The following is a 25,819-nucleotide window of genomic DNA, read 5'->3' on the forward strand; positions in this document are numbered from 1 at the left end:
CCCCCCTATGGACTTTGCCACTTTTCTGATACACTGTAAGCCAATTTCACAGCATGCAGGCATCTGGCTTTGTTCTCCTCCTTACACTGGTGTAATTTGTGAGTAACTCCACTGAATGTAATGCACTCGTGAGAGTTGCTTAGAAATAACACCAGTGCAAGTGTGAAAGAGTCAGGCCCATTATATCTTACAGAAAATATTCATTGTGGTGACTTTGTCTTTGTGCAAAGCTGGAAAGAAAACTGAGTGAAAGCAAAATATATTCTGTTAGTGCCAAATCTCAGTCCCATGGCCCTCAGTGGAAAACCTCGTTTACGACTTCAGTGGAAACAAGATTTGGCTCTTAGGACTAGATTGTGTCTTCTAGGCAGAGGCCCTATTAAGGGCCAGGCAGAATCTGATTTTTAATAAATAAGGTCCATGATGTTAATGCAATCTTTTGATGTAATTGTAATTTGTAAATTTAGTAATGTGTAACCTTAAAATGATTTTCTATGTTATTAGACTTCTAAGTGAGTCCTCTACACAGCTTACCTCCTCTGGCTGGCATGATACATAGTTAAGAAATGAAGAGTCTCAGCAGTATTGTCTAATTTCTTTTCATTAGCTGTTAGCTTTATTGACATTTTAAGCCAATGGAAAACATTAGCAAGACTCTCTCTCATATTGTTTAAAATAAGATCACACAATTAATGCATGCTAAATCTCTGATAAGGTATCTGTACCTGGATTTTACAGGAGTTAGAGAATGAAAGAGATTGTGTACATTCCTTGGGTTGTCAACAGCTTAAAGAACCTGAATTAGAACTCTTCATACAAGGTGCATTTGTCTTTGTTAGAAACTACGGCAGCTGTAATAGCACTTAGGGATGTTCAGCCAGTATACCCCTTAATTCTGCTGAATAGAAGTTGTCCTGCACCATGGACCTGTTTCTTTACCTACCCCCGCCAGCCCCCCCACAAAAAATGCAGTACAAAATGTACTATATATCTTTCATGTGCCATCTCTATTTTAATTATTCTGTCACCTGTTCGCTCATAAAAATAAAACTGTTTCTCTTTACTTGTTGCCTAAATCAGTGGTTCCAACCTCTCTAGACTACTGTATCCCAGTTGAGAACCACTGGCTTAAAGTACTAACACCTGTGCATTACATAGCAGAGCAATATACATCTACAATTACAAAGACATAGGCCACAATAGGGGATAAGGTTTATTGAGGATAAGTATCCATTTGCAGACTAGTGGAAATCCAAGATGAGACAGGAGTAAGATCTATTAGGTTATCTAGTCCCTGCTGGTGCAGAATGGCTCCACGGTAGGAATAGAAAATTCAGATGGCAGTAGTTGATCTAGGCAGCTGTACCATTGCTGTTCTAAGATTTCCTTTGGTAAAAAGCATTTAGAAACTGTCATGCATGGTAGTGGCTCGAGATGATTTGGTTGTCTGCTGCAAGTTACAAAAATATTTTTTGTAATGTTCTTACAACCAAGGTTCTGGGGTCTTTTTAAGGGTTAGGTTTTGTACCACAGAATTTGCCTTGGTCTAGTTCCTAGAAGGTAGTTAGAATACACATTATGGCGCTCCCCAGGGTTGTGAGACATCCCGGTACCACCTACTCCTAGCATGGGGGAGCCTTGTCTGCGCCTGCTGTGTCTCAGCTCCCTGACTCCACTGGCCATGGGCAACACAAGCACTCCCCTCTTAGCCTGCACGGGTTCTGCTGTTTCTCTGCAGGTTAGTAATAGGCATTTTCCAACCCCTGAGCCCTCTGAGCATCTCCTTGGAGTGTCCGGGCCCTGGTCCACTGGACATTCACAGAATCATTGCTCCCAAAGGAACAAGTACCCCCATAGCTTACTAGTTCCACCATAGATCACAGTTCTGCTTAACATGCAGCGCTTAGATAGGTTTATAGTGAAAACAAGCAAATGTTTTATTTAAGAAAGAGCAGAGATTCAAGTGATGGCAAATAGAAATACTGGTAACAAAATGGTTACATATAAAATAAAACCATAACTCACATTCTAAAACCTAGACTTCCTTAACTAGTTCCTGTCATGTCTTATAGAGCCAAAGCTCAGCCAAAATCCTTCCAGAATATTACTGCCAGTCTTGGCTGTGATCTTCCGTTTGTAAGACAAGTCACACTGTCCTCTTGCCTCCTCAGTGGAAAGATGCATTGGTGGTACACTGGTCTCCTAGATATACTCCAACCATCCACTGTCTTTATTTTAAAACAGGATCCCCTCCTGCTGTTTTATTTCTTTCTGTATATTTTCTTTCTTGAAGATTTCACAGTCTCTTGATTAGCATTCGGCTCAGTCTGTAGATAAGCTTCCATTGTGAAGCAGACAGTACACACTTGACCAGCCAGAGAGAGATAAGTGTCTATCCTGTCTACCTGTCAGGAACATTTTTTCATCTTCTGGTGACCTGTCTTAACTTACATACCTAAAGAGCCTAATTTTTCAGTATAGACACACAATTCCTTAAATATTATTCATACATACATTTTGCAAAGATTATGATGATCAGTGGGCTATGCTACTAACTCTCTGCAGAGACCTGGTGAATTATTGTACATATATTTGACTTAGGGGATCCCTGTTACAGTGTATGGAGACCAAAAACTGATTACAACTGAAAAAAGGAGACCCTTTTTTTTTATTCCGGTACAGGTTCGTGTAGACAACTAAGTAGCCTCCATATTACACCTTTCCGCCCCCCTCCGTCCCAATCCCCTGGAGCATCCTCAATAATGGCCTTAGGGCTTCTAACAGTAAATAGCTATTCTCACGTTGGCCACCACGTGGCAATACGCATAACAAATACCTACAACATTACACTCCTCCCCCTTTAAATTATTAGTAATAATAAACTTAAAACATTAACATTCGGGCTGTCAAGCAGTTAATTTTTTTAATTGCGCAATTAATCACACTGTTAATAATAGAATACTAGTTTTACTTAAATATTGTTGGATGTTTTCTACATTTTCAAATATACTGATTTCAATTACAACACAGAATACAAAGTGTACAGTGCTCACTTTATAGTTAGTTATGATTACAAATATTTGCACAGTAAAAAATAAAAGAAATAGTATTTTCCAATTCACCTAATACAAGTACTGCAGAGCAATATCTTTATCATGAAAGTTGAACTTACAAATGTAGAATTAGGTACAAAACAACAGCATTCAAAAATAAAGCAATGTAAAACTTTAGCTCCTACAAGTCCACTCGGTCCTATTTCTTGTTCAGCCAATTGCTCAAACAAACAGATTTGTTTACATTTCCAGGAGATAATGCTGCCTTTTTGTTCACGTCACCTGAAAGTGAGAGCATGCGTTCTCATGGCACTGTTGTAGCCAGCGTCGCAAGATATTTACATGCCAGATGCGCTAAAGATTCATATGCCCCTTCATGCTTCAGCCACCATTCCAGAGGACATACGTCCATGCTGATGACAGGTTCTGTTTGATAACAATCCAAAGCAGTACTTACTGACTGCATGTTCATTTTCATCATCTCAGTCAGATGTCACCAGCAAAAGGTTGATTTTTCTTTTTTGGTGGTTCGGGTTCTGTAGTTTCCATGTCGTAGTGTTGCTCTTAAACTTCTGAAAGCATGCTCCACACCTCATCCCTCTCAGATTCTGGAAAGCACTTTGGATTCTTAAACCTTGGGTCGAGTGCTATAGCTATCTTTAGAAATTTCACATTGGTACCGTCTTTGTGTTTTGTCAAATCTGCAGCAAAAGTGTTCTTAAAACATTTGCTGAGTCATCATCCGAGACTGCTATAACATGAAATATATGGCAGAATGCGGGTAAAACAGAATCGGAGACATACCATTCTCCCCAAAGGAGTTCAGTCACAAATTTAATTAACATTTTTTTTTTTTTTAATGAGCGTCATCAGCATGGAAGCATGTCCTCTGGAATGCTGGCCAAAGCATGAAGGGGCATATGAATGTTCACCATATCTGGCACATAAATACCTTGTAATGCCGTCTACAAAAGTCCCATGCCTTTCTCACTTTCTGGTGACATTGTAAATAAGAAGTGGGCAGCATTGTCTCCCGTAAATGTAAACAAACTTGTTTGTCTTAGAAATTGGTTGAACAAGAAGTAGGACTGTGTGGACTTGTAAGATCTAAAGTTTTACATTTTATTTTTGAGGAAAGTTATGTAACAAAATAATCTACATTTGTAAGTTGCACTTTCACAATAAAGAGATTGCGCTACAGTCCTTGTATGAGGTGAATTGAAAAATACTATTTCTTTTGTTTATATTATTTTTATTACAAATATTTGCACTGTAAAAGTGATAAAGTGAGCACTGTACACTTTTTGTATTCTGTGTTTTAATTTAAATCAATGTATTTGAAAATGTAGAATAACATCTGAAAATATTTATTAAATTTCAATTTAGCGGTATTCCACTTTTGTAACAATGTGATTTAAAACTGTAATTAATCACGATTAATTTTTTATCTCAGTTAATTTTTTGAGTTAATTGCATGCGTTAACTGTGATTAATCGACAGCCCTAATTAACATTATAACAATAAAACATCCTAATAGGTTTGGATGGACTACCTAATCTTCAGGCAATTGCAAGGGATTATTCTGCCCTTTCTAGTGTAATTGCCTTATTACTACAAGTCCAGTCTGTCTCTAAGTTTGGGAGATCTTCTGAAATGATACAGTGGAAACACCTGTGGTCTTTGATCAGTAGCAGGTGCAGAAGAGCTTTCTGATGATAAAACTGTCTCTGCAGGCTTCACTTCCAAGTCCGCTATAGTGGTTGGTACAGGGTCCTGTCCTGAGCAATCTCACTATTGACTCTATCTCCCCTTGTAAGTATTCTCACACTTATTATCAAACTGTCTGTACTGGGCTAGCTTGATTATCACTTCAAAAGTTTTTTTTCTCTTAATTAATTGGCCTCTCAGAGTTGGTAAGACAACTCCCACCTGTGTATGCTCTCTGTATGTGTGTATATATATCTCCTCAATATATGTTCCATTCTATATGCATCCGAAGAAGTGGGCTGTAGTCCACGAAAGCTTATGCTCTAATAAATTTGTTAGTCTCTAAGGTGCCACAAGTACTCCTGTTCTTCTTTTTGCGGATACAGACTAACACGGCTGTTACTCTGAAACCTGTCACTATTTCTGGATGCAGAAATTGGATAGTCTAATGACTCCATAACACCTGGTTCCTTAACCTATCTGAATGAGAATTCCTAACTCCTCATGATGCTGCAGACAACCCTTATTGTGATGTCACCCATCTGGTAAATCAGTCACCCAAGAAAGTGGTCCTGGCTGTGCTACGATGTGACCTGATAATTTTTGCAGTGGCCCTCACTGGTTAAGAATATATACTGCATTACCTACACCTCATACATCATAATATAACTCTTGTGTTGCCTGCTTTTCCCTCATGTTAGCAGCTTGAGCTGAGTGTAGAGTCCAGATTGTATTCTTCTGAAGATGACTTTTCTGTTGTGGTTTGTGGTGTCATGCAATACTGGAAAAGAAGCCTGGCCGGCTTGGCTTCTATGCTATCATATGCCATCTTCTTTGTTCCTGCTTCTATGATTTGCACAGCCTGCTCCGCTAAATCAGTGGTTTTCAAACTGTGGATCAGGACCCCAAAGTGGGCGGCAACCCCATTTTAATGGGTCGCCAGGGCTGACTTAGACTTGCTGGGGCCTAGGGCCAAAGCTAAAACACCAGGCCCAAGGCCAAAGCCAAAGCCTGAGAACTTCAGCCTGGGGGCAGCAGGGCTCAGGTTATAGGACCCCTGCCTGAGGCTGAAGCCCTTGAGCTTTGGCACCCCTGCCCGGGGCAGTGGGGCTCTGCCGGGATCAGGCTTCAGTCCCCCGTCCTGGGGTCATGTAGTAGTTTTTGTTATCAGAAGGGGATCGCGATGCAATGACGTTTGAGAATCCCTGCGCTAGGCCATTGAAAGAAGGGTGGTATGGCGCAGTTCTGTTGTGTTTGCGTTTGTTGTTGTGGTTTTTTAAAATAAATTCCTGAAATACAGCACTACTAACGAATAACAAGTTTAGCACCACTGGTCTACTTACTGGAGGTATGATTATCTGGGATCCTAATAATAAGTACGCATCCTGGACATTTATAGACTCCTTTCGGTTGTAATAAGGTTGGATTTCTGTGCTTATCCTCTTTGTCCGGTGATTTCTAACCATTCTCTGCACTCAAGACAATAATGAGTCTCTCTGTCTTTTTATCTGTGCTGTGTTGATTAGAGAAGTAAAGAAGATGGTTTCTGTAGGCTATCTGACAAAGGAAGTCTACTCAGAGTATGCGCATTACCCAGTGCTTTTCCAGGTTTATAATCAAACTCCTAGCCATAAACTGATACGGTGAGAGACCATCTCTGAATTCTGGCAGATGCCATAGGTAAGAATATGTTTTAGTCACAGGTATTTTTAGAAAAAATCATGGACAGGTCACAGGCAGTAAACAAATATTCATAACCCATGACTTGTACTATATACCCCCGACTAAATCTTGGGGGGAGAGAAGGGGGAAGGGCGGCCCGGGGGTGCTGCAGGTGCTCAGTCAAAAAGGGACCCTGGTGGCTCCGGTCAGCACCGCTGATGGGACCATTAAAGGTCTGGTCAGCAGCACTAAGGCAGGCTAAACCCTACCTGTCTTGGCACCACGCTGCATCGCGGAAGCGGCCAGCAGGTCCGGCTCCTAGGCATGCTGCCCCTGCCCCGAGTACTGGCTCCGCACTCTCATTGTCCGGGAAGCGGCCAGTGGGGGCGGCGAGAAGCGGCGTGGGTGAGCGATGTGCTGGCTGCGGCTTCTCGCCGCCCCCATTGGCCCGGGACGGCGAACCGCAGCCAGTGGGGGCCGCGATCGGCCGAACCTGCCGCGTCAGCAGGTAAATAAAACTGGCCCGGCCCGCCAGGATGCTTACCCTGGCGAGCTGCGTGCCGAACGTTGCCGACCCCTGCATTAGCGATTTCTTTTTTGCTTCTGCAAAAACTATTTTTGTTTTTGAGCCCACTGGAATTTTATCCTTTTCTGTAATAGTTTGTGTAATGGAGCCAATACGGATGCTAAGTTGGATAAAATTTTACCATAATAATTTAGCAGGCCTAGAAAAGATTTCAGTTTGGACACTGACTTTGGTGGTGATCTTGGTAATGGCGTGTACCTACTGTACTTTCAGTAATGGCCTGTACCTTCTCTTCTACTGGGTGTAAGCCAGTTGCATTAATTTTGTGTCCTAGGTAAATATCAGCAGCCTGAAAAATATACTTTTCCCTCTTAAGATGTATACCTGTGTCAGCCAATTTTTGCCGTACCAAGTCGAAGTTCCTACATATCACAGCTCCCTATCTCGTTCTGATCAGGTCCCCTTGTCTTCTCCATGTCATGGGCCATGAGAGAACTGTCCCTTTTGAGCCTCTTTTCCAAGTCTCCATAGTGCACCCTTTTCAAGTGACAGGCTTGTGCCTCCATTTCTCTTTGAGGTAGGATCTAACTGTTTTTCAAGTGGATCTCCCAGGTTACATCAAGCAGTCCCAGCAGGCTTGACAAATGCAAGAGTTTCCCTTTGGGAGCCTGTGGACAGTAACAGCATGCAGTGACACAGAAGCAGTTGCTTCAAAACAAAGTATGATTTATTTGCCACAAGGTGCATAACACTGCAAAATGGATTTAAAACAACAGAGGTTCCTCTGACAACCCATTTTGCTCTAACTCCATAGCAAGTAACTCTTCATCAATGCTATTTAACATTTTTATCAATGACCTGGAAGAGAATGTAAAATCATCACTGATAAAGTCTGCAGATGACACACAAATTGCAGAAGTGGTCAATAATGGAGAGGACAGGTCACTGTCAAGGCGATCTGGATTGCCTGGTAAGCTAGGTGCAAGCAAACAATATATGTGTTAACATGAGTAAATATAAACGTATACATCTGGGAACAAAGAATGTAGATTCCATTCTGGAAAGGAGTGACTCCCAAAAAGATTTGGGAGTTATGGTGGAAAATCAGCTGAACATGTGCTCCCAATGTGATACTGTGGCCAAAATAGCTAATGTGATCCTGGAATACATAAATGGGGGAATCTTGAGTAGGACTAGAGAGGTTATTTTTTGTCTGTATTTGTCACTGCTGTGACTGCTGCTGGAATATAGTGTCCAGTTCTGGTGCCCACAGTTCAAGAAAGGTGTTGATAAATAAGAGAGGGCTCAGAAAAGAGCCATGGGGATGATTAAAGGATTTGAAAACATGTCTTCTAGTGATAGACTCAAAGAACTCAATCTATTTAGCTTAACAAAGAGAAGATTATGGGGTGACTTGGTTACAGTTTATAACTACTAATTGGAAAACAAATATTTAATAATGAGCTTCAATCTAACTGAGAAAGATATAACATAATCCAATGGCTGGAAGCTGAAGCTAGACAAATTCTGACTGGAAATAAGGCATAAATTTTTTTATGGTGAGAGTAATTAACCATTGGAACAATTTATCAAGGGTTGTAGTGGATTCTCAGTCACTGACCATTTTAAAATCAAGATTGGATGATTTGCTAAAAGCTCTGCTCTAGAAATTATTTTGAGGAAGTTCTATGGCCTGAGCTATATATGATCACAGGGATCCCATCTAGCCTTAGAATCTATTATTAGTTCATGTAGGAAACATAGTCACAGAGGCTTCCTGTTGACTGGAAAGAGCTTACAGGGAAGCTGAATCTTCATTGAATTTTATTTTAAAAACGTAATTGTACAACTCCTCTATTGCTTGCATAGTATTATGGATAGGGTTTTATGTTCCTATATGAAAGCTGAATATAGATCAGTATTTTTCAATGATGCTCAGATCATGACACAAAGTTTATCTGCTAAACCCTGAGAATTTTTTTTAATAAAGCTGAAAAATCCACTCTTAATTCTCAGCTCTGTGAGGGGAGGGGGAGAGCAGGGAGGATTGTATCTTGTGAGGTTTTATATTACGGTAATTTTTAGTGCAAACAAAACTACCTCTTCCTGCTGCCGGTAACACATGCCAAATCCTACACTGAAGACACTCTTCACAGTCTTGTATTTTTGCCTTCATTGTTTCTTTCCTTTGTGATAGTTATGGAAACACTGACAAAACATGGATGTGAGGCAATGACAGGTTAAAAACAATAGACTTTCCAATAGAGGGGCCAGTCCCTGAAACAGGTTTAATTCAAGCACCAGATATACTACTGGTCTGGTTAGCTTCTGGGCATTGATTTTTAACGTGCATTGAAAAGTTGTCAGTGTTGTGGCATAATTTTATGCTTTCACTTCCAGATTCTTGAGAACAGCAGTAAAGTCACTGGGTAAAATACTGCCCCTTTAAAGTCAATAGAAGGTTTTGTCATTGACTTCAGTGGAGTTAGGATTTTACACCACGGTCCAACTAAATGTCAGGCTGTGTTCCAGTTTTCCCAGTAGAACCAGATTGTATCGGAGAAAGAAATGTAACACACATTGCTAGGAAACCTTGGGGATACAATAAACTGTGTATAAAAGGATGATGAATATTATCCCATAAATTGGGCTAGTGAGATCAAAGGATGGAAGCAGAAAGACTTGTCAAGAAGGTATTTGAAGGAACAGCAGTGGAGCACCAATTCTGTGCATCTGCTAAGGTGTGTTGTGGTGGAGCTTCTCTTCTGTTCCCCCTGCAGATCTTAGGAAGTCTCCTCTTCTGCCTGAATTCCTGGGGGTCTGATTCTGCTCCCTGTGACATTCAGTTGCTCCCATCAGTTTCAGTAGGAGCAGGCCCTGTGACAGTATGTGAGCATTCTGTGTAGGTTTTTTTTTTATCTCCATCAGATTCACTAGACTTGTGCAGTAATTTAATGAGCTTTAGTTCCCCACCCCAATAACAAAACTAACCTATAAAAAGTACAATTAGGTATAGTATGACCCATCAAATCCTGAGCTGTAACTTGATCATACTATGGAGAAGAATGGAAGAAAGATCACAAAATCTGAGCTTGGTTCAGAGAGGTCATTTTTAAATTAAACATTTTGTAACTGTTAGTGTTTTCAGGAAGAATGGGTAGAGGGGAGGGGAATGAATTAAAATATTTCACTGTAAGAGTTAACCTGGAAGACTTTGAACCATGAAAATCTGAATTTGAAATGGCCTTTGAAAGACCCCCCTGGTTGCAGCTGTAATGATACAATCATTACCAGTCTTTCCATGCTAAAGATTAGTGTTAGAAAATACTTTAATTATATTTTTATTATGTTTTCAATATTTTGTTAGTAATTGTTGTTTAATTGAGTCCAGCAGATAATGTTACTGAAAAATGTCAGGAAATTCCTCAATAACACTTGGTAGCTGGTTATTTATAAACATTTCATTTTTAAAAGAACCTTTAAAGTTAAGGGATGAAAAGTTGGCCCTATTGAAGGCAATGGGAGTAGAATCAGGATTTTATCCAAGGAGACCAGGTTAATGCAGTTAGGTAAGAAATTTAAAATAATGTTTCATGAAATATTAATGTATGTACTAAAAGCCAGATTCCACTTGTCCCAAAGAGAATGAAAAAAAGGGGTTTTAAGAAGGAATGGTAATTGCTTGGTGGTGGTTGCACTAAATCAATCACAGACTTCCAGTCATCAAGCCATCGCCGTGAAAGGGGATTTCTGTGGTGATGTCAATGATATTCCATATTTAAGGAATAATGTCTCATGGTTCTGCCTAAAATGCCAACACAAAACAAAATTGTGCTTCAGTAACACTAAGGAGATTATACAGGCACAAAAATTAGAAGCTGTCAATAAATATTGCAGCATATGTGTTAGGAAACCAAGCCTATTGATCAGACTTCATTTCTGTGGGTTTTAAAAAAAGAATCTTCTCAGCAGTACCTTTATTACTATTATGGCTAGTTTATATACAAGAAATACATTTTCAATATAATATAGTAACTCCTCACTTAACATCATCCCGGTTAACGTTGTTTCCTTATTACGTTAAGAACATAAGAACATAAGAAAGGCCGTACCGGGTCAGACCAAAGGTCCATCTAGCCCAGTATCCTGTCTACCGACAGTGGCCAATGCCAGGTGCCCCAGAGGGAGTGAACCTAACAGGCAACGATCAATTGATCTCTCTCCTGCCATCCATCTCCATCCTCTGACAAACAGAGGCTAGGAATACCATTCCTTACCCATCCTGGCTAATAGCCATTAATGGACTTAACCACGATGAATTTATCCAGTTCTCTTTTAAATGCTGTTATAGTCCTAGCCTTCACAACCTCCTCAGGTAAGGACTTCCGTAAGCTGACTGTGCGCTGTGTGAAGAAGAACTTCCTTGTATTTGTTTTAAACCTGCTGCCTATTAATTTCATTTGGTGACCCTTAGTTCTTGTATTATGGGAATAAGTAAATAACTTTTCCTTATCCACTTTCTCCACATCACTCATGATTTTATATACCTCTATCATATCCCCCCTTAGTCTCCTCTTTTCCAAGCTGAAGAGTCCTAGCCTCTTTAATCTCTCCTCATATGGGACCCGTTCTAAACCCCTAGTCATTTTAGTTGCCGTTTTCTGAACCTTTTCTAGTGCCAGTATATCTTTTTTGAGATGAGGAGACCACATCTGTACGCAGTATTCGAGATGAGGGCATACCATTTATTTATATAAGGGCAATAATATATTCTCAGTCTTATTCTCTATCCCCTTTTTAATGATTCCTAACATCCTGTTTGCTTTTTTGACCGCCTCTGCACACTGCGTTGCTGATCATTTAGAGCACATGCTTGTTTAAAGCTTCACAATGCTCCCTTATAATGTTGTTTGGCAGCTGCCTGCATTGTACACTGCTTGCAGAAAGAGCAGCCCATTGGAGCTAGCTGGTGAGGGCTTGGAACCAGGGTGGACTGGCAGCCCTCCATAGCTCTCCTAAGTTCCCTGTGCGGCAGCTGCCCAGCAGGTTATCAATTGCAGCCGGCAGTTCAGCTGTCCCTCCCCCCACTGCCCTGTGCTGCTCCTGCCCTTTGCCTTGGAGCTGCTCCCAGAAGCCTCCTGCTTGCTGTGCGGAGGGTGGAGAGGAAGAAAGGTGCTAATGTCAGGGTATCCCCCTTCCCCCGCTTCTGCCCCCTGCTCCTTTACCCCATCTCCATAGAGCTGGGGGAGGACATGACAGGGTTCACGATGGAGGGAGCTTGCTGGCAGCAACTGCTGTCTCAACTTGCTGATCTACTTAAAAAGGTAATGTACTTAAAAGGGCAATGTGTGTGTGTGTCTCTCACACACACGGTATATGTCTCTCACACTCACACACACACACACACACACACACACACACATGGTGTGTCTCTCTGTCTCTCTCTCCCATGCTGTGTCTCCTCCCTCCATTCGTGGGGTCTTGTAGAGTATGAGACTATGTTAACAACAATGTGTTAACCCTTGAGGGCTCAGCTGAGTGCTAGTTCATCATTTAGCAGTAAGGCATTACCTTTGAAATATCCCCCCCTCTTCCACCCTCTGATTTCACCATCTCAACTAAGCTTCATAATCATCACTGCTGTGTACAGTATTAAATTGTTTGTTTAAAACTTATACTGTGTACGTACGTGTGTGTGTGTGGTCTTTTTCCTGGCGAAAAAAATTTCTCCGGAACCTAACCACCTCATTTACATTAATTCTTATGGGGAAATTGAATTAACTTAACATCGATTTGCTTAAAGTAGCATTTTTCAGGAACATAACTATAATAAGTGATGAGTTATGTATATGTACATTTTAAAATGAGAATTCAGAAGTGTTCATGTTATATGCCTTGAGATACTTCTGATGGGATACTCCAAAAGGAGTTCATATTCGTTGTTACCCTAGAATAACATGAAAAACACTCCTGAATTCTCTGTAATATAGTATGTATATATTTTATTTATATCGATATATAAAAAAGAATATGATGTAGTCATTATTCAAAAGTTTGCTAGGAAGGCTTTGAGCAGCCCATTACTGTTCTGCGTCCTGGTAGCACGCAACATTCCCCTACATACCAAGGGATTTTTTTAATTTCACTTGCTGCCAAACCCCATTAATATCTGAACTTGTGAAATGACCCAATACCTGCCATCAGAAAAGAGGTCTTGTCACAGTGTGAGCTCAGCATGTAAGGGGTTGAAACCACAAGCTCTCACAAGCACCCGAGTCAAAGGTCACCTGAATGCCACCTGGAGGCAGTGCCTCCTAGAAGATGGACTTCTTGCTGACACCTGGGAGAGACCTGCTGAGATCAGAAGGGCTCTCTGGCAGGACAGCCAGGATGGTGGCAGGCTAGAGAAGCTTGCCAGACTTTAGGCAAAGTCCCTTGAAAGAGGGAAGCAGAGAACCCTATACCAAGGGCAGCCATGCTGCAGTCCCTGGAACAAAGGCTGTAGGAACCCTGGTAACTAGGGGAGAAAAAGACCTAAGCCTAGCAGGGTAGAGGAGGATTATTTATGATGCCCCACTGATCAGGGAAGCAACCTTAGTATCTGGGAGCACAGGCAAACTTAGGTTATGGAACTAGAATGACTTAATAAAACAGATCTAAGAGGGGAAACATTAAATAAACTCTTGGGTTCATGTGTGAATTGATGGAGAACCAGGAGAAGAAACTGAGGTTAGGGTGACAGCTGCCATGATGTGGGAGTGGCCTGTTCTAACCGTACTCTACAATGAGCCTGGTGTTTCAGAGTTACTGAATGCTTTCCACTCCTATTGAGTTTAGGAGTGCTGAGTATCCACAGCCCCTACTGAATAACTATTTTATGGTTAATATGTAAATAAGGACCCTATAGGCAAAGCTAATCCAAGGCCTGGTGTAACTCAGTCATACTGGGGAGAGGGATGTACTCCAGTTACGCAGGTGAAATAAAGACTGTGTTTATGTATCTCCTGACACCTAATTCCTGGAGTGGTATGGATGTTCATGTTGGAGGAAACCACTTCCCTGTTTGTTGTCATCTAGTAGATCTGGTGGATAAAGGCGCTCTGAAGGAAGGAAATGGAGATCCTTGGATTTTGGCAGTATGAGCTGTAGATCAGTAAATCTGGCGAGGCAGGAGGCTCTAGAGTAGTACCACTGTGAAAGATGGCCACTTGTCACTAATTTCTTCCCATGACAGAGAAATCATCCTGGTTTCTAAATTCTGAGGGAAAGTTAAGGGTAGCCCTTTAAAACTATGAGCCATGTTTCCTCTAGAAATCACCATAACTGGTATGGGGGGTGAGGGTATTGCAAGCACCTGGGGCGAAACACAGTTGAAAACATTCTAAATGAAATTGAGCAATAGTGTGTGCTTCATCAATTTGTGAGCAAATCCACTGTAATCAGCAAAGCGATGTACAGATTTCTGCAGAATGAAAGAATGCTCCTTCTGGCAGTGTGCTGCTGCTGCATTTAACAGATTAAGGCAGCATCCTGGCAACGAACAGTTGCTGTGTAGACTTGGGACTGGTGCTATATTAGCATCAAAATTCAAGCTATTTGTTTTTGGGAAGCGGCTCCTGTGGCTAGACACTTACTCATTGGCTTTGCACTTAGTGTTCTTGAAACCTGCCCTAAATAAAAGTACCAAACAATTATTACTTGAGTAAGATGCATTAAAATCAAGTAGTAAATCTCTGTCTTCTGGTCATGTCAAGTTTGACATGTTTTGGAGAAAAGGACAGGTAAGTCTGAAGTCTTGTGTTGGATTTTAACCTGACCTTTGGCTGGCAATGACACCATTATCCTCATCCTCTCATCCCCACCCTATATGCTTTTAATCCATTTATTTATTTTGTTTTAAAAAAAAACATATTTGCAGATTGGGGCTGAACTAAATAGTAAATTCAGTAAGTTATTAAACTGTTTCACATTGTTATGAGGAGACAACATATTACAGGAATCAGTACATATATCCTGGCACGGATTATTGTGAAGCCCAAAAAAGCTTTGGTTAACTGAAAGGCACAGCACCATTTTGAGTATATCAGACAAGCTTTTGGTCACTGCTGACCTCTTTTAATTCCCTGTTTCTTCACAGCAGGTTTCTTGTTTCATGGGTCTCATTCCCAGGAGTGAAATTACGTCAGCCATTCAGCATTTGGCGTGTGACACAGTGTCACTAGTTCATTCTCAGAAGATTCATAGTCTTGAAATTCTTTGTGGATAAGTCACTCTGACAATGATATTCAATATGGCTATATTTAGCCAGATAAAATATTGTACATCGTCCCCTTTCTCTGGCTTCTCAAATAGCTCGTCAGTAGATTCCAATATGGCACACTAGGCTGATTAAGTGACTCTGGCTGGGCAAAGCTGGAGGGAGCTAAGGAATGAAAACAAAAGCAGGGTGGAAATGGACAAGGTTTGTGAGGATAGTGTTTGTTTTTAAAATGAATGGGCAGGATCCAAGTGTGGAGGGGCTTAGTGTGGGGATCCAGGTGTGGGTTGAGAGGGTTCTGTGTGGGGCAGTCTGGGTGCAGGTGGCTCAGTGAGGGATCTGGGTGCGTTGGGGGAGGGGAGGATCTGGATCCACAAGGGCTTGTTGGGGGGGAGGGGGTTCTGGGTATTGGGACTCAGCAAGGGAGGTTCTGGGTACGGGTGGGAGGTGACACTCGGCGGGAGGGTTTGGGTATGAGGGGGTCTGGATGCACAGGGGTTGGGCGGATGGGGGAGCAGCTCCCTCCCACTGCAGCTGAGGAGTGATGGGTGCAGGAAGTGCGGGGGGGGGAGAGTGAGGGAGTTTTCAGAGCTTCCTACAGCGAGGGGAGACATCTAGGGGTGGGTCTGACATGGCCCTGCAGGGGAAGAGGAAGTCCCGTCTTGCCCAGCCCAGCCAAGACCAGCAGCTGAGCCGGTGTAGGGTAGGAGCTACCAGTTGGGTCTTCCCCAGTCCTACCCACTGCCCCACAGTGATTTGCCTCTCTGCTGGCTGTCCTGGGCACCCAAAACATACTTCTTGGTGTGGGTCGCATGACAGCTCTTGTGGCTTCCCTTTGTGTCCCTGTCAGAAAGTCATTTTTTTGCAGGGAAGCAATCAAATCTGCAGGGGACATAAATTCTGCACATGCGCAGTGGCACAGAATTCTCCCAGGAGTAATGCTCCTTCCTTCTTCTTTGTGGATCTCCGTGCTCCCTTTTCTATCGCGTACCTGTGTAGCAGACTTGACTTGTCTGAAATTTCTTTAATGAAACCTAGCTATCTAGATCTCTGCAGGAAGCTTTAGGTTAGCATGCTAATGGAGTTTGGGCATGTAAAAGAAATATGATTGTCAAAAGGAAGCCTACACAATTTAATGACTTTTCAAGAACATTCTCCCGTAAAGAGAAAGGAGAGGAGAGGTATTGAACCACGAGGAGATGGTGCAGATCAGATCCTCAGTAGGTGTAAATCAACATGGCTCCACTGACTTCAGTGGCTTTATTGCAATGCATTGACTTTGGAGCCGATACCACAGCAAGGCAAATTAACTTATGAAGCCCTAGTGGTATATACAGTACCAACATTATCAAAGCACAACCTCTCCACTGCAGGGAAGAACATTAAACATGCAGAAACAAAGCAAAACTTCACTAATTCAAACTCTGTTAATTCTTCTGCCTTGTATTTCACGCAGAAAAGAATTCTTTCCAACTCCCACTCTCTTCCCACCTCCCAGCAAACACTAAATAGCTGAGTTCTTATGGTACTAAATTTATCATTTAAAAAAATACACTTATGAATGTATTATGAAATATTCTTTCAAATATTTAAACTACAGTTGTCAAAATAGTTTAGGAAAGAACATTTGTTGTACAACATCCTTGCTCTTTTTATGTTTGTTCATTTTATTCTCTTAATTTGCCAACTTCAGTAGTTTGAGGGGGGTCTCTGTGTTACCTTTTAAAGGTTTCATTCTTCATGATCCGAGGCATCTAGTTATCCTCTTCTGCCTCCCTGTCCTTCTTGTCTTTCCCATGTTTTAAATATGGACCTTTTTTCTGCTCCATGTTTAGGTACTGCTATGTGGATATTTGTTAGCAATGACTGATGTGGAATCTACATATGCAGATTTTATTGCTTCAGGAAGAACAGGTAGAAGAAATGCAATACATGATATCCTGGTGTCCTCTACAAGTGGGAACTCTAGTGAACTATCCCTAAAGTTATCAGAACTTGATATAAATAAAAGAGGTAAGCACTTGTATTCTTTTATTTCAGCTGTTCACAAAAGAGAAAATAAAATAAATTAGTAATTTAGTAAATCTGGTTGGCATACACACACTGCTCCCCATGGGTGAATGGTTAATCTCCAACCCTTCATCTGATGTTGCAGAATCAGTGGGTTTTGCCACTCATACAGAAGCTCAGATTTAAAAATGGCTTCTCTTCCCAAACTTGAGACACAACAGAAATGAGTAGTGACTTTCTACAGTGTGTTGGAGCTGGTGATCTATATAAGGATTTTGCTTATGGAAGATCAAATGTTCTTTCCACTGTGAAAGAATAAGGTTAAAAGTCAGTTCAGAAGATAATTGTAAATGCTCTTATGGTTGGTTTTTTTAATGTGGGCTTTTGTGTTTTGTTTTGTTTTTTGTGGGGGGGGGGGGGCTTAGTCTCCAATGTTCAATTATACACCCACTCTTGCCTCTTTGGAGGTTATGGGGTAGGCTAGTGGACACAGCCTAGGAGCCAGGCATGCCTGAGTTGTTCAGGTGTGTGTGTGTGTGTGTGTGTGTGTGTGTGTGTGTGTGTGTGTTTGTCTCTGTGTTTTTTAACATTGGCTCTGCCACTTGTACACTGCGTGGGCTTGCACCAACTCATTTAAGCTTTCTCTCTGTTTTCTTTTCCCAACTGTATAATGGGAATAAGACATCCCTATCTAAAAGGTTATTGTGAGGAGTAATTACTATTTGTACAGCAGTTTAAAGACAGTGATACTCGTGATTATTCTTGTTTTGTTTTATTTGAAGCTTCTTTTCCTATTGATTTTACTACAGGTGTGTGTGTGGGGAATATTGACATTTTTTTCCCTCCGATTCTAATGGCCCTGACATAAGCCTATACTTACTCCACCTGCAGCAGATTGTTTGGCCCTAATTGGAGGAGAAATGTAGTTCTTTTAAAATAAATACGTACTGTCATTTTTTTGCAGCAATGTGACTTTTATTCCTATGGGAGAATTGCTTTTCAGATTGGATAAGTAGGGAAGCCACAATAGGAAACTTGAGACATCTGTGCCCTCAGTAATGCCAGACAACAGAGAGCAGGGTTTTATGCTCATGTGCTCATAGAAGTTGTTAGCTCAGTGAGCTGAGCTTTCACCTTGTCAAAATAGACCATGAAACCCAATTTGAAGCATTTGTTTAATTCAGAATTCAGCATAGACTAGCCCAGCACCTGACTTAACTAAAGTGACCCATATACCAAGGTTAAAAAGTACAGTAAGAGATGTTGGTTTATGAGATTAGATGGATACAAATTGCTCAAGAGGAAAAAAAAAAGTTACAGGTGCAGTATATGCAGTTGCATCATAGAGAGTAGGGAACAGAATTGGCAGGTGAGAAGTTGAGAGGGATGCCTCCTTGTGAAAACTGAGAGGGTCCAGGCATCTCAGAGTAAAGCAGGACTGTTGATTTAGGCAGAGCAATACAGAATTGGAATGATAGCTTAAGTTTGGATCAGTAAAAATGAGTAGAGGAAAAGATAATCCTATCAAAACTTAAGTCAGTGATGTGACCTCTGGGAAAGATGATGGACCATAAAAGGCCAAGAATATCTGTAAGGGAAAATAAATTAGAGATTGATCAGAGAGGTCATTAGCAGCGATATTTAAAGTATTTCTAATGTTGCCAACTCTTGCAATTTTATTGCAAGTCTTGTGATATTTCATTTCTTAAAACCCACCTGCTGGAATCAAAACAGTGCATGAGAATCTCAGCTTACTTTTTAATTTTTTTAATTTTTTAAATTTTTTTTCAAATAAGATTTGACCTCATGGTTTCAGGAAAAAGGCTTGAAAACATGGCCCAAGAGCACCATGGAACCTCAGAAACCAGAAAGTAAATAGAAAGAACCTAACATTTATTTTTTAAGCCAATCATGATTTTTGGATGTAATACTATATCTCACTCAGTGAGCCTCAAAGAGCAAACATCAGTGGTGGCAAATGCAAGACAACTGGCGTTCTAGATTGGTCAGTGGTGGAATGAGTTGAGAAGAATCCTTAAAGGAAAATTCGCTCCTGGAGCCTTAATATTGCACCTGTGCTCCAGAACCATGTGCAGGAAGTTATTACTCACCACAATTCTCCCTGCAGGACAAGAGAAATGTTAAAGCTACAGAACTGTTCAGTGTGTGTGGAATGGGATGAGCCAGAGAGGACACTGAAAATTGGATTTTATAGCCACTTTTGTCAATATATACTAGAGTGTTCAAAAAGATAACAAACACGGGAGGCTTTGAGGCGAGGAAAGTGTTCAGAGCTTTCAGCTGGGAAAAGGAGACTTACTTTATCTTCAAGTAGGTGTCCATAGGCCAATAGAATCCCTATTAATTGTTTGGTCATTGATAATGGTGGGTTGGGGAAGAGGAGACTGCAGGATCTGAGGAGTTGCTGCAATGCAGATATTGACAGGTGTTCAGAGAAAAAGGATGGCAACAAAAAATTTTTTTTAAAGTGTTATCTACAAGTCAGCCCATAATTAATAGAATAAGCATCAATGTTACTGAATGCATCCAGATAGCAACCTCCCATGCTTACCCTTTGTGTGCTGTTGTTCTCCGGGAAAGAGGGGAACAGGGAGCAGTTATGCTATGAGAAGCTTTAAGCCAGGTATGATCACAGATCATACCTGGAACTACACCTCTATCCAGATATAACGCTGTCCTCGGGAGCCAAAAAATCTTACTATGCTATAGGTGAAACTGCATTATATCGAACTTGCTTTGATCCACCGGAGTGCGCAGCCCAGCCCCGCCCCCCGGAGTGCTGCTTTACCGCGTTATATCCGAATTCGTGTTATATCGGGTCGCATTATATCAGGGTAGAGGTGTACTTATTTGGAACCTCCAAATGTGTAAATAGATCAGGAATGTTTAGAAAGACGTGATTAGGTTTATTTCTGTTTATTTCTGATGGCTAGTGGATTTCTCTGTGCTAACCCCAAATGCTTTTGTTTTGCTGTAACCTTTAAAGTAGACCTCAAGAAGGTTATTCTTGATGTTTAATTTTTGTAAGTGAGTTTTTTAAATCTAGCAAAAGCCTAAATTCCAGATGTATTTTCTTTCTTTTTGTTTTAAAAACAGGATTGGATTTTTGATGTCCCAAGAGGTTTGTGCATGTTTTTTTAAATTAGCTGGTGACAACAGCTGATTTCTTTGTTTTCCTTTCTCAGCTCTTCCCCCCAGGAGGGTGAAAGGGCTTGAGAATTCCCAAGTGCGCCTTCCTGGATTTCAAAGGGGTTTTGCATTTGGGTGGTGACAGCGTTTACCAAGCAAAGGTCAGAGAAAAGCTGTAACCTTGGGAGTTTAATACAAGCCTGGAGTGGCCAGTATTCATTTTTAGAATCCTTGCGGGCCCCTACCTTCTGCAGTCTTAACTGCCCGAGTGGGGAATCAGCCTTGACACACCCTGTGACAATGTTTAGATGTTTAAGGCCAGAAGACCTTATGATCCTCTAATCTGACCTCAGCATGACTCAGGCCATAGAATTTCACCCAGTAATTCATGCATCAAGCCCTATAATTTATGCTGTAATTCAAACATCTATTTTTAGGAGATATTCAATCTTTAGAGTACAGATGACGAATAATCCACCACTTTGCTTGGTAAATTGTTTCAATGGTAAATTACCTTCTTATTTCAAATTGAATTTGTCTAGCTTCAACTTCTAACCATTGGATTTTATCTAGCTGCTAAAAGAGCCCTTTACTATCAGATGTGTTCTGCTCCTGTAGGTACTTATAGGCCATTATGAAGTCACCTCTTAACCTTCTTTTAGATTAACTAAATTGACTGACCTCCTTAAGTCTATCACTGTAAGACATATTTTCCAGTCTGCAAATCATTCGTGTGGCTTATAATGAGACAGCAGAAGTAGTGGCATATGTGGAGTGTGATCCGTGGAGAAAGTACTACATACAGTGAATGAATTTAAAAAATAATTGTACCAATATTGTTTAATATGGTACTTGTCTACCATAATTGTATAGCCCACCAGATAGCTGTATTTAGGCACAGTACAAACAATGATTTTCTTATATAGTCAAATTAACGTAGTAAAGAAACCTAGAAAACTGTTAACATCTTTCAGTTTTAGTAATCTTAATGTTACTTGTAATGATAGACGATAACTGTTCAGCCAGAAATAGGTTTGTCAAGGTATGTCTTTAAATATGCAGTCTTGATATTTAATCAATATAGGGTATCTTTAAAGCATATTTGAATTAAATGCACCATTATTTTGTCAGCATTGCAGTTCTCCTTTTGGCTTGATTTCTCAGATATCTTCTGACACCTCTTAAATTTGAGAGAGCATGGGGGTGAGGCAGTATCTTTTATTGGATCAACTTCTGAAAGCTTGTCTTTTACCAACAGAAGTTGGTGCAATAAAAGATATTACCACACCTATCTTATCTCTCTACTATCCTGGGACCAACACTGCTACAATAACACTGTACAAATCTTAAATTTGGCAAAGGATAAAATTTTATTCCAGGAGCAAAATATAGATCTAGAATGGATCAGTCTGAAAACGGGTTGTTCCCTCTCACCCTCCCCTCCCCCCCATTATTCCCTCCTTTGTTTGTTCATTGCAGAAGGTGAAGGAGATGCACAAAGAAACCCAACTGAACAAGCTGGGGAGACCCAGGGGGAAGCAGCGAAACAAGAAAGCTGACGTCCAACTTTGACCGACAGGAGCAGCTGCTGGATGTTTTCAGACTGCAGGAGTTTACTGGAACAAATTTGTTTCCATGAGCAAGCTGGTGGAAAAGAAAATGGATGCGTTTCACTGCTGGAACCTGCTCAACATAATGCTAAAAATGGGGACAGCAGACAGAATTTGTTCTACCTCTGTCATTAGCAATGGTTGAAACATTACTAATCGTGGGACATTGTCATCGGATGAATCTTTTCATAACAACCACTTGATGGGAATGCTTGTAGAAAGTAGAACAAAGTAGATAATTCTTGTAGCAAATGGTCTTTGAACCATCAGAGGATTTAATTTGTGTTCTGTGGCAAAGGTTTGAGTGATCCTCAGAGTTTAAAATTCTCTGGCCAAAGTGATCACCTAGTAAAAGAACTATATAGAAAGCACTGGTTTTAGAACTCTGCATCTGTGATTTACAGCTGTTATTTACAATGTTTTGTATTGTACAACTTATAAGCTCCACCCTGCCCTGTCTCAAATGCTTATGAAGAATATTTCTGTTACTGTGAATTTTTCTACCACTTGTTTGAAAGGGCTGTTTTTTTGCATAATGTGGTGGTTTGCACATGACAAATTAAAATGTCAACCACTAAATTGATTATGCCTAAAACTATTGACTCATCAGCACTCCAATTTATTACTAGATGAGCCTTCAGAGTGATTCACTAATGTGAATATTCCCTCAGTTGGGTATGTTTTGTGTCTGTGGTACAGGTCAGCCACTTGACTGTAGTTAATTGCAGATCAGGGATTCGAGCTGAATCTTTACATTTTGTTTTTTCCCAGTATTTTTTCTCTGATTTATTAATCTTTCTCTGGGCTTTTTTTTTAATAAAATAAAGTCCAATCATTTTATTATTGTTGTTTTAGAGTAAACATATAACCTGTATGGTTTGAAAAACATTGATTTGAAAATAATGAAGCCAGTGGTGCTGATGAAGCTGTGGTTCCTGCTGTTAAACCTAGCTCTTGTCTACATGAGAGAAATTGACCAGCCTGGCTGTTCCAGAACAACCATTCTGGAATAACTATTCTGATATAATTGAAGCTATTCTGGAATAACTCCCCTCTGTGGACTTTCGATTCTAGAATGAAAGCGATTTTATTCCAAAATAACTCCTTTGCTTTTCTGAGAAGATTATTTATTTATTTTGGAATAAAGTCACTGTGATTCCAGAATAATGTGTCCACCTGTGTAAATTACTTTGGAATAACTATTCTAGAATAAGGTGTTCTGTAATAGCTATGATGGTCAATTTCCCCTGGGCAAAAAAGGCCATAGATCTACACTAGTGCTTAGTCTTGGAGCAATCCCATGTCTCCCTGATCTAGGTGAGTGAGAAGCATGACTACTACTGTGGCAACTGCATGGGCACCAATCACAGAGTAAAAAGAAGAGAAGCCTTTTTTTTTTTTTAATTAACAGACAGTGATGTCATTTTTTTTCCTTTGGTTTCAAATTTTATGCACTTTTTAATGTTTGTAAATTCTTACTAATTACTAGTGTGATTGCTTTCTGGTATATTAGTCATCAGTTAATGAAACATTCTTTACTGTTATGGCCATGGCTGTTGTTTCTACAATATGTATCATGATACTTGTCACATGAAATTTTTTGTGAGATGTGTAAACTCTCTGATCAGTATTATGAGCTCATTTATTAGTGTTAATAAATAACAAACCAGCAGTTTGCCTGTGGTTCATTAGCACAAACTGGCCCCTTTTACCTCCTGTTGTCTGGAAGTTGGATACCTAGCTGTCAAACTCATAGCATTCCTGGTGCCTGCAGGAATAGCCTGTTTCCTTTCAAGCTAACTGCTGATAAACTCTCACTAATTGTGCCATGATTGGTTTCCCTTGGAGTCCCTTTGAAGGAAACTAAATTGTTGTTCAAAGGTTTCCCCTCACTTCTGCATCAGGACTTGACATTCGGGGGGAGGGACGATGACACATGATTTTCCACTGTGGCATGAAACAATTAATGTCATCCCAGCACTAACAGTGCAAAGAAGTAAGACTCTAGTCCCCAACAAATCATTTTGCTATTCCCTTCCTCCGGATTTACAGCTCTGTTGGATGTTTGCCAGGAAAATGCCATAGAGAAGGAGTACCAACAGGAATAAATACAATGCATTAGCCCAAGTGTTTGTCCTTGCTTATTTTCTCAATTTTTTCCCCATCTCTGTATGTTTTCCTTCTTCAGTCTCCTATTTCATGGACTAGAATTCCATTTTCTCCTTCCATCTCTAACTAGTATTTGTTCTTTCCCCTGTATTTATTCCCATCTTTCTGTGCTTCCTACTCTCCTCTTAAGGGAAAAATGGTACCTTTCTTGTTTTTCTAAGAACCTATTTGTGTTGCTTCTACACTGAGATGGCACTTTACGCTGTTTTATAGCAAGAATTCTACATATAAGTTGCTTGTCTCCCTAGCATCACAGAACCTCAGTTCAAGTTACCACTTAACTTGAGGAAGGGTGGCAGAATTGTGCCCTAAATATGCAATTTTGTCCCTTCTTGGCTGTCTCTAAATCCCCACTGCCCCATCCTCTGTCCTTTACCTTTCCTATGCCTTATTGTCCCTTCTCTTGTGGGAAAAGTCCTGGAGAGTTTAGGAGTTTTAATCCAATATGATTCTATAGAAATTACTCTAAAAACCTATAGGATGTAACTAACATGGACTTAATAGAGTGACTTATATTCTGTAGAAAGGCTACAACTGTTCGGGTGGGCTACTCCATGGGCTCTTCTTTCATAGTGTTCCCTTATCCCCTCACATTTCTGTCCTTCATACTCTTCCCCATATTGTCTTCCTTGGTCCTATTAACAAATGGAAAACTACATTTAGTGGTGGCTGAGGTTGCAGCAGGACGCGATGTAGCTACCAAAACCTTCAAAGCATGGAAATAAGAAATTAAGGGAAATGCTTGTGCATTCCTTTCCACCTTCATCTTGCCTGTGCTATTGATAACACACTCTATAAGGCCTTCACTTCCATCTCCAACAGCTACCAGAAAAGCAGTAAGAACCTTTATTTCATCAAACTTGCACTCTGTCAAATCTTAGCAATGATCCTTGAATGCTTTTAAATCAACAGATCAGCAAATCTGACTTTCACACATTCTATGCATCTGAGTAGTTGTGCCATAAGTATGCCAGCAGCACTGTTGCAGGCAATGGGAAGGTGGAAAGGATTTCCTCTAACTAATTTCCAATGTTTTAAGTTTGAGTGGAGGAAGTATGTTCTGCTACATAGGACACATCTCAGGGTGTTTTAGATTTCTTGCAAAAGAAGAACAAAGGAAAAATGCCCAAAGGGGGTGATTTTAAAACACTTTAATCTCATGGTATCAATTCACTTTTCATCAAACCAGCATGAAAATACTGCTCAAAGTTTCTATTCTATATTTTCGTGTTTGCCATTTCAACGAGACTGTTCAAAATGAAGGCTTAAAGCTCCTGTTAAAGCTGAGCTCTGTAACACAGCATTAACTATGGTGCAGTCACTGTTTCACCTTAACAGTGTCCCATGTGTTCTGCCTCCCTTACCTGGGTATGCTGCATTAAGGTTTCTGGCCCTTTTTTGCTCCCTTGTTCTGTTCTATTATGTTCTCCCAGGGCCGGCTCCAGCATTTCTGCCGCCCCAAGCAAAAAAAAAAAAAAAGCCGCGATCGGCAGTGGCAATTGGGAGGAAAAAAAAAAGCCGCGATCAGCGGTAGCAGTTCAGCGGCAGGTCCTTCGCTCCTAGAGGGAGTGAGGGACCTGCTGCCCCTGAATTGCTGCAGGTGCTGCCCCTCTCCCTTGGCCGCCCCAAGCACCTGCTTGTTAAGCTGATGCCTGGAGCCGGCCCTGTGTTCTCC

At 40.8% G+C, this 25,819-nt stretch overlaps 1 protein-coding gene across 1 annotated transcript in view; it reads left to right on the plus strand.

Annotated features, from left to right (window-relative positions):
* Positions 1 to 23,647, plus strand: part of PKIA (cAMP-dependent protein kinase inhibitor alpha) — a 54,373-nt gene extending 30,726 nt beyond the window's left edge. The window contains exons 2-3 of the mRNA XM_034763162.1: positions 17,041 to 17,218; positions 21,845 to 23,647. Of these exons, the coding sequence (XP_034619053.1) occupies positions 17,068 to 17,218; positions 21,845 to 21,924 (231 nt within the window). The 5' untranslated portion in view covers positions 17,041 to 17,067 and the 3' untranslated portion in view covers positions 21,925 to 23,647. The remainder of the gene's footprint in view (positions 1 to 17,040; positions 17,219 to 21,844) is intronic.
* The last annotated feature ends 2,172 nt before the right edge of the window (positions 23,648 to 25,819 follow it).

This window comes from Trachemys scripta, chromosome 2 (assembly GCF_013100865.1).
Source record: "Trachemys scripta elegans isolate TJP31775 chromosome 2, CAS_Tse_1.0, whole genome shotgun sequence".
Taxonomy (NCBI): domain Eukaryota; kingdom Metazoa; phylum Chordata; order Testudines; family Emydidae; genus Trachemys; species Trachemys scripta.